At 42.7% G+C, this 13,590-nt stretch overlaps 1 protein-coding gene across 11 annotated transcripts in view; it reads right to left on the bottom strand.

Moving 5' to 3' along the window:
- CELF4 (CUGBP Elav-like family member 4) overlaps positions 1 to 13,590 on the bottom strand; it is a 715,283-nt gene that overhangs the window by 79,673 nt on the left and 622,020 nt on the right. For all 11 annotated transcript variants that reach the window (XR_007373866.1, XM_048930944.1, XM_048930945.1 and 8 more), the window contains exon 6: positions 4,959 to 5,102. Coding sequence is in view for 10 of the 11 variants with exons in the window: in XM_048930944.1 (XP_048786901.1) it covers positions 4,959 to 5,102 (144 nt within the window). In the remaining variant the exon portion in view is untranslated. The remainder of the gene's footprint in view (positions 1 to 4,958; positions 5,103 to 13,590) is intronic.

The raw sequence follows: 13,590 nt of genomic DNA, 5'->3' as shown, positions 1-13,590 counted from the left end.
AGTATTCATCCTGTGCAAAGTACCATGGGTTCAAAATAGCTTCCTCTTCTGGAATGGATCAGAATAACAAGTTTGCATAACTAGCAGTATTTACCAAATATATGACACTATGTTGGTCATTGAAATGTAATAACAATTATATATACAAGATTGTCTATCTATGTAAAGTGATTTTTCCGTGTTTTGTAAGGGCTAGATGATTTCTTTTAAATATCTTTACAAATTAATTTTACAGTATGCATTGAAAAAATGTTCAAAAAATGATTCTTCCCTGCAGCACCTCTTCAGGTCATTCATGAGAATGCCCTTTCATTTCTGTGGGAGCTGGGCAGGGAGGCAAAAGTGGGCTGGTGGGCTTTAATGGACAGCATCACAGGATGACTGAGGTAAGCACTTCTGATGATGACTGTGATCTATGCAATGCTGGATGTTCACAGTTTCCTTGCAGTTACTGTCTGCAGTTCAGGAGCTGCAGCCATTTGCACTTTTTCAGAGTGAGGGGAGCTGGGATTTACTGAAGGGAAAGGATTTGTTCCAAGCCAAAGAGCAAATGTTACTATTGTCTGTGCTGCCCCTGTCCCCAGTCTGTCCATTTCCTCTCACTAAATCTCTGCCTGTCCCCTGCTGCAGGAAGCAATCAGTCCCACAGCTGGAATTTGGCCAGGAGACTGTGGCTAACACTCCCACCCTATTTTTTATGTAAATTTGATTTATGACTTTGATCTTACTTTAAATAATTTAAAAATTAAATAATTTATGCATTATCTGTCACTTTCCAAGGCTTCTTCCTTTGTTCTTAGTGTTCTCTTCTGCTTTTTCCCATCTCCCTGACCCTTTTTGGTCTCTGCATGTTTCCTTTTGTTTGCAGTGGGTCAACAGACAGCTGCTAAGTACTTGCTACTTCCTTCACAGAAAGAAGAGTTGGAGGAACTTTTGCCAGTGGTGCCTATTTGGGCTTGGACTGTACTACTATAGTTCACAGTCTGCTTTTACTTTAACTGCTCGTGATTTCAGGCTTGGCCACCCTATGGGGTCTAAGAAGATGCTTTGTACCGGATGGAATATGTGCCTCATCTGGCAGCAGAGCAAAGCTGGTGCTATTCAGCATCAGCCTCATCCCCAGGCTGAGTTCAGACCTGTACCTCAAGCTGGCTTCAGGGAGACTACAGAAAGTTACCTACATCCAGCTGATGTGGATCCACGGTAACACGACATAAAAAGGGCTGGTGCTCTAAACAAGAGTGAGCTGAAATAATTAATTGCCTCATAAAAAAAAGAGAAGCTAGATGAATATGGGAAGATATTGCTGGGGGATAAAAAACAACCCAAACAAACTGAAACAAATTAGTAAAGGGGCTCTGGGAGCTTTGGATAGCCATGAAAGCTGACTTGCTCTGAGCTGCATACAGAAGAGGTGAGGTGGGTCTGATGTGACTCTCTGCATTACTGAAACAGCTCACGGAGTTTGTGCCAAGCTTTGTCCTGTTGGTTGCTTTTTTTTTTTTTTTTTTTTTTTTTTTTTGCAGGGAGCACATGATGGGGAGACAAAACACACACATAGAGGAGAAGAGGAGAATCCCCTTTGCTTCCTGGTTTTGTTGCCTCTGAAGCTGAGGCCATATGGCTACTGAATGTGAGGACTAGCGGCATGGCCAACACAAGGCTATCACTGCTATTAAGGTTAAGGTTGCTTAAGCTGAGGCTTGGCAAAGAGCAGCAGTGGGGAGTGAACCATGACAAGGCCATTTGCTGAGCTGCAAAAGAAGGAACTTAAAGAGGAGCTTGGGCCCAGAGCAGTCTTGGTAGCACACTAACAACTGTCAGTCAAATACTAATGGACTGAGACCCCTGCCACTTCTCCCCAGAGATGCTGCTTAATTTGTAAATCCAGCGCTGCCTGGTAATATCTCAGACAACTGCACCATGAGGGTTTCTGCTGCACTGGTCACACTGACACGTAGAAACCTTTTTGTATGAGCTAATTCAGCCCCAGTGATATGGGTGGGCAGAGGATGCCTCTCTGGGGAGAAGCCCACTGCCCTGGGACAATGCAACCTCCTCCATGGGAATGGCCATTAGAAACAGCTTGTTAACCAGCAGGTAACCAAGGTAACCAAGCAGTAGGACTGCTTGGGAGCTCTTTTATGGTGATGTCAGTCACTGCTGGATTGCAGTGGGATATCTGGGAGGACATAGCAAGAGTACGGTTCAGAAAGCCTATGTTTCATGGTAGTGCTGGCTGCAATGCGAAGCATTGAGGCAGTTCTTAAACTTGCACTATCATCAGGTCTGTGTGTGAGAACCCATGGAGGAATGGCATGAGAGAGAGCCATGTCCCTGAGGGAGACTGGAAAATAAACAAATCCGGTCATCATCTTCACTTGTAGATGGGGACATAAGTCTAGGAAATCAAATGACTCACCCAAGGTCACACAAGTTGCTGGTGGCAATGGCATCAGCTGTCACCACTGTCCTGCACTTGTGTTTTCATTTTTCCTTTTCTTGACTTGCCTTTGCTCTTAAACTTCAGTTTGGGCTGAATAAAACTGCCCTCGTCCTCTCCCCCTCTCCCAGTCACTCTCTCACTATCGATCTTTCCATCTCCTGCTGGCATTTACGAGGTGCCAATCACCCTGATATCTAAGAGCCAGCAGTCCAAGGTGGATTAATCAGGACCGAGGGAACGTCACACAGCTTCAGCTCTCTTTCCTTTCCTTTTGTATGAGACTCTGAGATGAAGCAGATAGGAAGAGACATAGATAGGGATGCTGATTGAGAGACAGCATCTGAGCACGCTCTGGGTGTACAGGCACCACAAAGAAATGCGATCCCATCATTTAGAAAGCTCTGAAGTCTCCAGGGTAATTGGTATCACCAGCTTGTCATATTCTATGGTCCAAGATCTAAAATTTATTCTTTCCCCCTTATTTGCATACTTACCAGCAGGAAAAAAAAAGAAAGAAAGAAAGAAAGAAAAAGAATATGGGTCCAATACTGTTTTCACAGAACTCAATAGGAAAAATATTCATTGGTTTCAAGGGAAGCAGGAGCCGACCCAGGAATTGTTCTCAGTTTTTCTTCAGAGATAAAACCTCACTCAAGTACCTATCCTCAAAATGGTATTGTCTAGTGAGAAATAGATGGAAGAACTTTTGTGCTATAAAGGTGCAGACCTCATCCTCTTTTGTATCTCTATAACTCTGGGCTGACTCTTTTATAATAGCAATTATAAGAATTACTCTAGATTAAAAATGAATGTAGCTAAGAAGAGTGCAGTTAAGAAGAGATGTCCAGAGTATGAGGACAGCAGTGTCCTTATTACCTTTCCAGCTGCCTGATCAATGCCTGTAGTGTAATTCTGCAGTCACATCTTCTGCCTGACAGCCTCTGCAGATGTGTGTCCTCAGCTGCCCGAGGGCTCCCTTCCTGTTTATTCCCTTAATACATGGGGGAACAAATGCTGCACCCACCTGGCAGGCTGTTGGCCACTGGCCAGGGCTCATGTGGGACTTACTGTCTTTTTCCCATCCTGCAGCCTTGTCCAGATAGGAGGACAGTTAAACACAGCTGGGCTAGGGAGGGGGCAGCTCTTCAGTCTGTGAGGAGGAGAGCAGGAGACCAGGGAAGAGGCAGCTGAGGCCTCCATTGTTTTTGAGACTAACAAAAAGAACAGGGAAAAATAGAAGGAAAAAATGAAATTGCTTAATGAGAGAATAAAAAAAGCCCAGAATAGTACCAGGAGAGTGGGAGCATCTGTGAAGCTCCTACAGTATGTCCTCACGACTGTGCATGAGGGAAGCACTGGGTTGTACCAAGTGCTCAGCAAAGCACATGGCACACAGGAAATAGTGGATATTTGTAGGCTGTCTATTTTTTGAAAAAAGAACCTGTGGATGGGATGGGAAGTCCGTGATGCCAGTATATGACAATTAAATATACAGACAACACAGCACGGCATTGTGATCAATGTGGTAGAGGAACTACTGGTACGTTGGGGAGATTCTGGAGTTAGACCTGTATTACCTAAGGCAAGTCTCACTGATTAAGGAAGATATTATTTTACAAAATAGGTTTCTTGCTCACATATCCAGTATGGAGCACAAGAAGGTCATATATTATCACCAGGTGGATGAAAAGTCTAGGTATACTTTTTGCTGCCTGCAAATGTATAATCTGTGCCAGAAAAGATATCCAAAGTCACCTGATTGTATTATATCTGCCTGCTGTAGGGATCACTCTACTTTCTTCTAAAGTATGTGACAAAGGGACCAAGTTACCAAGTCTTGTCTTGTGGATCCTTGTTAATTGTAGCCTAAGTAAAGCCATTTATGCTAAAGGCATCAAAATCCGTGGTTATGTCAGAAATCCAGCTCCTTGTTCAGTCACGGGTTGTCCCAGAGGTCCAGGGGACAGCTTAGGAATGGATGCCTGATATAACAATACATACTGAATAGCTGAAGTGTTTTCCCAGTGTGCTTAAATCATATTGTTATGAGGAATCAGCGCTGTATGCGTGCTTTTATCTGCTTATCCATTTCCATATTGTATAGCTTGCTTCCTTGAACCTAAAAGAACTTCTGTCAAGAGCTGCCATGTTATCCCATGATCACGCCAAAGTTACCCTCCAGTAACTTTGAGTTCAACTCAATCTGTGTGGCTGGTATCAGGGGAGAGCTATTTATGCCCTTTAAAACCTTCTCTGGGGCTGGATGGTACTGACATGGATCACAGAACTCACATGAGCTAAATTCAGGGCCTATTTTATCCAAATATTCAAAGGCTAGTTGTGTTTGCATTTGACAGCAATGGCTTAGATCCCACAAGAAATGTCTTGCATGGGCCTGGTTACTGGTTCCTCTTCTGCTCATCAGTTATCTCTCTGCTCACTTGTGTTTTTGTGCAGTCTAGGTGCTCTTCCTCTTCATGTAAATGTGCATGGAGCCAATGTCTATACTTACTGCCTGTGCATAGGCGCCATAAGCTCCAAACTGGATGGCCATGGGGTTGAACATGCCCATTTGTCCCGCCATTTGCTGCATGCGCCTCATTGTACGCTCCTTGTCTGTATCTGCAAACTTCACCACCAGGCTTGAAGAGGCTCCCTGCAGGACAGAAAACAAAAGAGATATAGAAAAGGATTAGCCAGGAGATAGATATACACTGGCTCATGCAATCCATATGTCACACACAGATTTGGTAGTGTAGGATCCTGCTGACGCTGGCATTTTTCCCACACAACCTCTCTGGCCTTCTGGTTTGGAGCTTTTGCAACAGACTGAGAGTATAGGAAGGAAAGGACTCTGGAGGACTGTTCCTAGTGTCCTCCAAAGTTCACACTTCCAGGCTGTTATAAATATTCTCTCTGCAAAAGCTGTTGCCTTATTTTTTCAACCTTTAGAAAATCTTCTGGTCTGTTAGCTCTCATCAGAGGATGGGGATACGGACTCAGTGCAGGAAAATGTAGAAACCTTTGATGGATGTATATTGTGGGATTTTGAACTGACTTACTTTGATGGACTTTGTTTGCTCTGTGCGTTCTGGACCCCTGAGCCAGATCATCCTTTTACATTGTGCTGTGTTGCAACCTCCACGTTCAGTGAGAAAGCCCTGTTCTTAGAGGCAAGAATCAGTTTGCTGGATAGCGCATAAGTCCCATCAACAAGCAGTGTCTATTCAGCACTGTTAAATCCAGGCCAGTTCACAATATTTGGGTTCTGTCTGTAGGCAATGCTAGTACAGAGCTACTGATGATCATCGGAGCTGGCTGCAGAAGTCTGTGAAAAATGTAGAGCTTTTGGGAATGAACAAAATCCCTCACCTTCTCAAAATGAGATAAAAGATCAGTAACTGCAATTCTCAAATTTCTGGTAGGAGGTAGAGATGGGAAGAAATAGATCTGCTTAGGAAGGCAGGCACTGATATTGTTTTGGCTGGATTCAAGGACTTCCTCACTTCATGGGTTGCTTGATTCCCTACACTGTGGTCCCCCTGGGGGAAGACAGATGTGGGGAAGGGGGATTTGGCAGCAGCCCTGACAGCAGGCAGACAGTTGCCTCAGGAACTGGGCTGCCACCGGGCCTGGGGAGATGGGCAGGTGAGCTGTCAGAAGACTGACAAAAGAGAAGCTGAAATCATTATGCTCCCATGGTACACTTCCCTTTTGACATGCTGGTATTCTCTGATGGAAATAAAGTCAGCAGGGAGATGGCCAGCTCAGCCTCTGGCTATGGCAGTGGGGAAACACCAGTTCTGTGCCAGAGGAACTGGTCTAGAGCATAATGCCATTTTTTTTTCCAGCGGAGTGAGATTGGGTTGGACTGCATAGAGAGAGCGTACTTAACTTTCTTACATAACACATCTATGTACCTGCAATTGGAAAAAACAGTCTCAGGGAAAGCAGAGCTGGTCCATATCAAACCAGCTTAGTAAACTGCAGCTACAGACGTACATATATGTATGTCCAAGTTTTGCATATTCAATAGTCTCACCAGATTCTCAGTTATGAATAATAATTTGAGGAATAAACTTGCTGAAATAGAAAATAATCTAAGGCCATGCAATGAGTGATGTTCCTCTAGATTAGCAGCCTGCTCCAGGAAGAAGTGATTTTCGTTGGCAAAGAATCTTTTTGACCTGTTACTCTTTCTCTAATAAATCTATAACCCACTTGAACAATGTGGTGAAGAACAAGGGGTTGAAATTAGTGCTTCAGGAAAACAAAGGTAAGGAGAGATGAATGCTCTATTCAAGGGTGGAGAGCAGTCTTCAAAAGTTATAAGATTATAATTTAATATAATTATTATAAGAGCAAAACAGAACACAAGGGTGAAGGTGTGCTCAGGTGGCCAAGAGGGCCAACAGCATCCTGGCCTGCATTAGAAATGGTGTGGCCAGCAGAAGCAGGGAGGTGATCATCCCCCTCTACTCAGCACTGGTGAGGCCGCACCTCAAGTACTGTGTTGTTTTGGGCTCCTCACTACAGGAAAGACACTGAGGCCCTGGAACGTGTCCAAAGAAGGGCAATGAAACTGGTGAGGGGTCTGGAGCACAAGTCTTACGAGGAGCGGCTGAGGGAGCTGGGATTGTTCAGTCTGGACAAGAGGAGGCTGAGGGGAGACCTCAGTGCACTGTACAACCTCCTGAAGGGAGGTTGTGGTGAAGAGGGATTTGGCTTCTTCTCCCAGGCAACGAGCAGGACACGGGGCAATGGCCGCAAGTTGTATCAGAGGAGGTTTAGGTTGGACATAAGGAAGAACTTCTTCTCTCAGAGAGTGGTCAGGCAATGGAATGGCCTGCCCAGGGAGGAGGTGGAGTCGCCATCCCTGGCAGTGTTCAAGAGGCGTCTGGATGACGTGCTGCGTGATATGGTTTAGTACTAGTGGTGGCAGTGGTGATGAGGATATGGTTGGACTGGATGATCTTATAGGTCGTTTCGAACCTTGTGATTCTATGATTCTATGAAGGGAGAAGAAAAAGAAAACTAGCCAAGATTTTCCTGCATTTCTGCTCAAGGCTGGGCAACTTTTCATTTTTTTTTACATCACATGATGTAGTTATTGATCCTTCCCCAAATCACGCTCTTAATTGCAGCTCATCGACAAATGAATATTTTAATGCATACATTTCCTCCTAATTATCACCTGGACCAGTTCTTAATTAGATTTCAACACTCATTTAATTAACTGTGATCCAAGAGACTGTTTGGTAACCTGAATCTAATGATTTAAACCTATTTGTAGCTGTATTGGAGGGAGGCAATGGTCCACAGCAGATTGGGCTGTTCAAAGCTGCTGCTGTACAGCAGAGCCGCAGCATGGTTAGCACAACACGGAGGATTTTCAGACTGAGTAAGGGGAACAAGTATTTACCTCTGCAAATGGGTTTTGAAAATGTGACCTTTTCTAGTTAGCGGGATGGACAAATATGAATAAGTTGGTGTGTTTTTTTTTCCTTCCTTTTTCTTTCTATCTCTATTTGCTCTGGAAATCTTATGTCTGGAGTTGTACCTCAGGAAATTGCTGATCTCTCACATTTTTGAAAACCAAGCTATTATTGTAGATGGCATCATGAAAATATCGGTAACCTCCATATGAAGTTCTTGTCCCTGGAGTGTTCTTCGCTCCTGATGTGAGTTGTAGTGACTGCACAGCAGCCGTTTGACCCAATAGGATCTAAGACTGCCTCTTATGAGATGTTTTTCTGGGTTGCCTGTCAGAGCAGGGCTTCGGGCCTCTTTGAACACCACTATCATAAACACAGGGTGGAAAGGCCATTGGCAAACAGAAACAAGCAAGCTTTGTAGCACATGCTACAAAGAGTAGAAAAGGGAGCTTTTCTGCTGCAATGAGATGCACACATATACAGTTAAAGACATGCAGCCAGTAGAGATGCTGCTCTGCTTTTGAATATGAAGATTGACTTCGGGATTGATGTTTTCTGTATCTGATTCATCATATGCAGCCCTTTCACATGGCCTGAAGGAAGTCTGGCAGTGAACTCTATCAGGCCACGCAGTGCAGGACTTCTAGCAGAGGAGACAAACAATGCTTTTCTTCTAAAAGAGCTGGAAGACTGCTTTCAACTCCAGTGACTCCCCATAATCTACTGGATAACAGAAATATCACAGAATGGGCCCAATTTTCAATGGGGTAGAAACTGCAAAGCCCTTTGTGTGGACCACTTATTGCTTCCACGAGCAGTTAAACCATTGCGTAAATCAGCTGTTGTCCGCTGACAAAGGCAATAGGTCTTGTCTGCCTGGTCATTTATCAGTAATACATAAGCTTCCCTCTTGCATTCCAGTTGTTGTATTGGACACTACATTTCCACAACACCCACGAGAGTTACAGTAGGTAAGTCAACATTGCTTGAAATATACTTTGAGAGACGTGTTAATCTGCATTTTACTGAGGAAAAGACCTGTTTATTTCTCTGCCTTGCAGAACCACAGTCAAAGGAGCCTTTTATGAAAGTGAGCATTCCTGCTGATACCTCTGCAATAGCCTACTTGGATTTATCATTTATCTCCCTTCCCATCAAATCAACCTCCTTTTTCAAGTGCTTTGATATCTACTGATGAAAAGAATAATATAAGGGCTAAGTATTATTATGCTTTCCCAATTTTCTCCTGGGCCAGCAACTCTACTTAATACGACTATCTTACTTCTGGTCCCCCTCCCGTGTGCGGTAATGAATTGCTCCCCTTAGTCAGCAGTCAGATGTTCTCTAGGCTGGCAGGGTGAGGAAAAAGATGGAGGAAAAATCACCCTGCACCACACTCACTTTGTAATCCCTAATCAGAGTCCTCTGTGGGAAAAACTAATTTCCCAACCTGTCTTGACTTGTGAAATAAAGTCATTCTTGAAAATGGGAACTTGACAGGTCACTTGTGAAATTTCATATTCAACTAAAAATAAAATATCCATCTATTGATATTTCATTTAAAGGCAAAGAAAAAACAAATCTTTTCCCTGGTTGTTGGGACTGGTTCCCATTAGTTATGGCTCTCCAAATGGAGAGTGTACACAAATTAACTACAGTGTTTTCAGAAGACCAAATAATGCTGCACAGCATGAGGGAAAGCTGCTTTCACCAGAACAATATTCATAGGAAAAGTTTTGTGAAAATATTCCCTTGCAGAATGTATGCCTGATTTTTCTTTAACTGCCAGCCCTATATGTCTTCTCTGACTCAGGTTACTTATCTCTAGAAATGGTTAGACATCTTTTGTTTGCAAAATTGATGAATTTATACCCAATTCACCAAAGCCATTCGGATCATGCTTCACTTTAAGCTTAATTAATGGCTCATTGGAGGTAGGCACATAAGCACCTCAATACTACAGAGGTTCCATATAAGCACTTTACTGCAGGAATGTCCATCTCATAGAAATGGACTTTTATCTCGCGGTTGGCTCAAATGGTGCCATTTAAAGATTTTGGGCCAAAAATATTTGAAAATGGCTTGTTACATTGGAACTCTAGTGAATAAGGCTCTTCAGTGTAAGAGCTCTGATTGTGCAGATACCATTAAATGCCATTGAAAACATCAGCCATGTACACCAGGTAAAATACTTAAATTAGTAAGTACTGCTGAATACTTCCCAACTGGCCATTCAAAGTATCATTGCAAGTTTTACCATGTGAATGGGATTTCTGTGTTGGGCATTTTGCCTTAGCATTCATTCTCTTCGTGACTGCAAAGCAGAGTTCAGAGGATGTTGATCTTTATCAAGCCATTCAAGGTGGTATTTTCACATGGCATTAGGTTAGACCTTGGAAGTCAAGGAAGGATTTCTTTGTTGCGGGCTCTGTGAGATCAGGGCATTTGGTATGATGACTCCTAAGTTTGAAAAGCAAACTAGATTTTTGGGGGAAGGAAGTCTGGATAGCTTTCCTGAAATAAAATAGCTGTTGAATTAACCAGTATTGTCCTGACCCCAACTGGGATTTTAGACAAGTGAGAAAGAAACTACTGTCCAATTAAAACTGTAGAGCAGAGGGAATTTGAGCGAGGTAGAGATGTAATTACCCATTCTGGAAGATGGCCAGAAGACCAAGACTAACATCCCTTCCTGTTTGTGAAATATCCTATCTTTTCCTGTACTCAGGGCTTCAATTCTGTGTTTCATCTGAAAGATGAGTAGGACAGCAGTCACTAGGAGTGATTTCCATTGTACGGTCCTGAGAGCTGGTTTAGAATCACAGAATCACAGAATCACAGAATTGTAGGGGTTGGAAGGGACCTCCAGAGATCATCGAGTCCAACCCCCCTGCCAAAGCAGGTTCCCTACACCAGGTTGCACAGGTCGGCATCCAGGCAGGTCTTGAACGTCTCCAGAGAAGGAGACTCCACCACCTCCCTGGGCAGCCTGTTCCAGTGCTCCGTCACCTCACTGTAAAGAAGTTCTTGCGCATGTTTGTGCGGAACTTCCTATGCTCCAGTTTCCAGCCATTTCCCCTTGTCCTGTCTCCACTCACCACTGAAAAGAGTCCGGCCTCGCCATTCGCCGTTTAGACTCACTTGAGACAAGAGTGACAAAGACAGAGTGGTGAAAGGAGGCATTAATCCAGAGCTGGAGTGACAGACCCTTTGATAATGCTGCTCCCCTGGTAGAGGGGATTCTTCATGCAATGTCTAAGCAGCGAGAGTTGCTGCAGGTACCTCCCTTCACTGGTCTCCAGAGCGGTAATTTATTTGGAGTAGAAGCTTGATTTAGATTTTACTTGCCCATACACTACTTTGCAGGTGTCCCTCTGAGCTAAAGTTATTGCTTTCCACAGGGCAACAAAATCATTGACTCCTGGTGACACTGTACCCAATTCTAATTAAAAAGAACTCAATATATAGCCTAGGTATTAGTATGACCCTCAGATCAAAGCCAGATTCCCAAACAACCTGAACTTCAAAGCTGAGTTCCTCAAGCAGCTCTACATTTTTCAGCTCAGTCTCTGGATGACGGAAGTAATCATAGAATCATTTACCTTCTTAAGGTGTTATAATACCAGCAGACTAGAAATTCTTTCCTGCTATTTAGAAAAATGAAAGCAGTAAATATTTTTTGGGGGGGTTTGTTTTTGATTTTGCTATTTTAAGAAAAGAAAAAAAAAATAAAAACAAATTCAAAAGAAAATTTTGTTGGTTTCTCTTTTCCACTAAGAGCAATATTGTATTGAAGAGAATGTGTTTTTAGTTTTGTATTCACTAAAATGTAGTTTCTCTGGAAATATTCTAGGAATGAAAAATGTTGATTTGACATGGTGGCTTTTTAAAATAAATTATTATTATTATTACTGAGAAAATGTTTGATATCCGCACTGTAGAACCCTGTTAAAGCTAGAGTTGGAATGATCACAGCCTAAAAGAGACAGTACCTCTCATTTGATTCAAATAGAAAAGGATGAAAATGAGAAGTAGAATAACTCCAGTGCCACAAAGTGAACTGTCTATTGTCACAGCACACTAGCATCAAAATCAGATGCACTGCTGATGTGTAAGTAGCACAGAAGAACACTGCAGTGGCACTGAGTTGTAAACATGCTGCACACAACTGGGCATCCGAGATTACAGTCATGATGTACCATTTTGGACTGTTATAGCATAAAGGGTGTTTCTTGATTGGGATAGTTAGAAGAATTTGCATTGTTGCATCATATTTAAATTGAAGATCCCATTGTGCAACTGTGGTCATTAGTTATATAATGACCACATTATATAATTATATATACACACACATAAATGTATATAAAATATTGTATATATTATATATATTCTTTTATAGATAAATAGGGTCATTAATTGATATAAATTTCTCCTTGCAAGGGGGTATTACCCATGCACTACAATGGTGAAGGAGGTGGTCACCTTAAACTACGAGGTAAACTGGTATAAACTCAGTCAGGCTTAGTGGAACAAGAAGTTGGCTTATGCTGAAAAACCCACCTCCACTGCATTTCACTCCACCAAGACTGAAACCTGTCTCCTTTCTGCTTAATGACACTTGGCAGGCACTATTCTCTGTGAGTACTATGCAGACCTTTAGGTTGAGAAGTCAAGCAAACTTCTTTGCCCAATTTCACTTGCCAGAGAATATCTGAGGCAAAGATATTAGTGTCTGATCAGACGCCTTACAATTATGAATTTGTGTTGATTTTGATTGAGGGTCATATCTGAAAGCTATTGCTTTGATATAAATACATTTTTTTCTTTAAAAATTTCCTTTAAAATTAATCTTGATCTTTGCATAACCAATCTAGATAATAAATACTGAATCAATACACACTGGTTGTGTTTTTGAAAGGGATAGCAGTCTGCCCATTACTATGATCTCTCTGCCTTCTTTACAAGAATGTTATCAGTTCAGATCACACTTCTGAGCTGGGCTAGGAAGAAGTGGATTAAAGGATAACAAGCAGAAGCATTCAGAGTGATTTAAAGTTGATCCAGAGACCACTTAAATAAAACAGATGGTCCCATTCTTTAAATGAGGTTAGAACAAAAAGCCAACCAACCAACCAACCAAAAAAAAAAATAAAAATAGGACAGACAGAGGAAGAATGAACCCCACCTCATAATAAGCAGAGCAGTAAGGAGTCTCTTCATTTCTCTCCATGATGGGGAGACCATGTGCTCATTGCAGAAAGATGGAGTACCCTACAGAAGATAGGGGACTTCCCTTATGTGTATGGAGCACTTTGTACCATGTAAATGGCTCTGATCTCCCAGAAAGGTCAGCACTTGTGAGTTATTTTAACCTCCTCCCAGCTCCTAATCTCATCCAGCTCAAACAAATGTTAAGAGTGGTGAGCCTCCCGGAGACCTCTGTGGCATCAGGATTTGGCCAAACTGGACTACAACATCATCCAGCTCTTGACTTCCCCCAGCCACCTCCGCAGCTGTTGATTTATTTCCAAACTTCCCTTGGACTCATAAAGAGACATTATGGTGCTAATTAGCTCCCTTTGTCTAAGGTGAGGCTGTGTGGCTCATGAGCAGTTATCGCTCTCATCCCATTTGGAAGCAATGAATTCTGTGATTCAGAAGGAAGACAGAGTGAGGAAGGCTGGGGGAGATGGCTATTGAAGCCCATCA

The sequence above is a fragment of the Lagopus muta genome, chromosome Z (assembly GCF_023343835.1).
Source record: "Lagopus muta isolate bLagMut1 chromosome Z, bLagMut1 primary, whole genome shotgun sequence".
NCBI classification, from domain to species: Eukaryota; Metazoa; Chordata; class Aves; order Galliformes; family Phasianidae; genus Lagopus; species Lagopus muta.
This window is presented reverse-complemented; position numbering and strand designations above follow the sequence as displayed.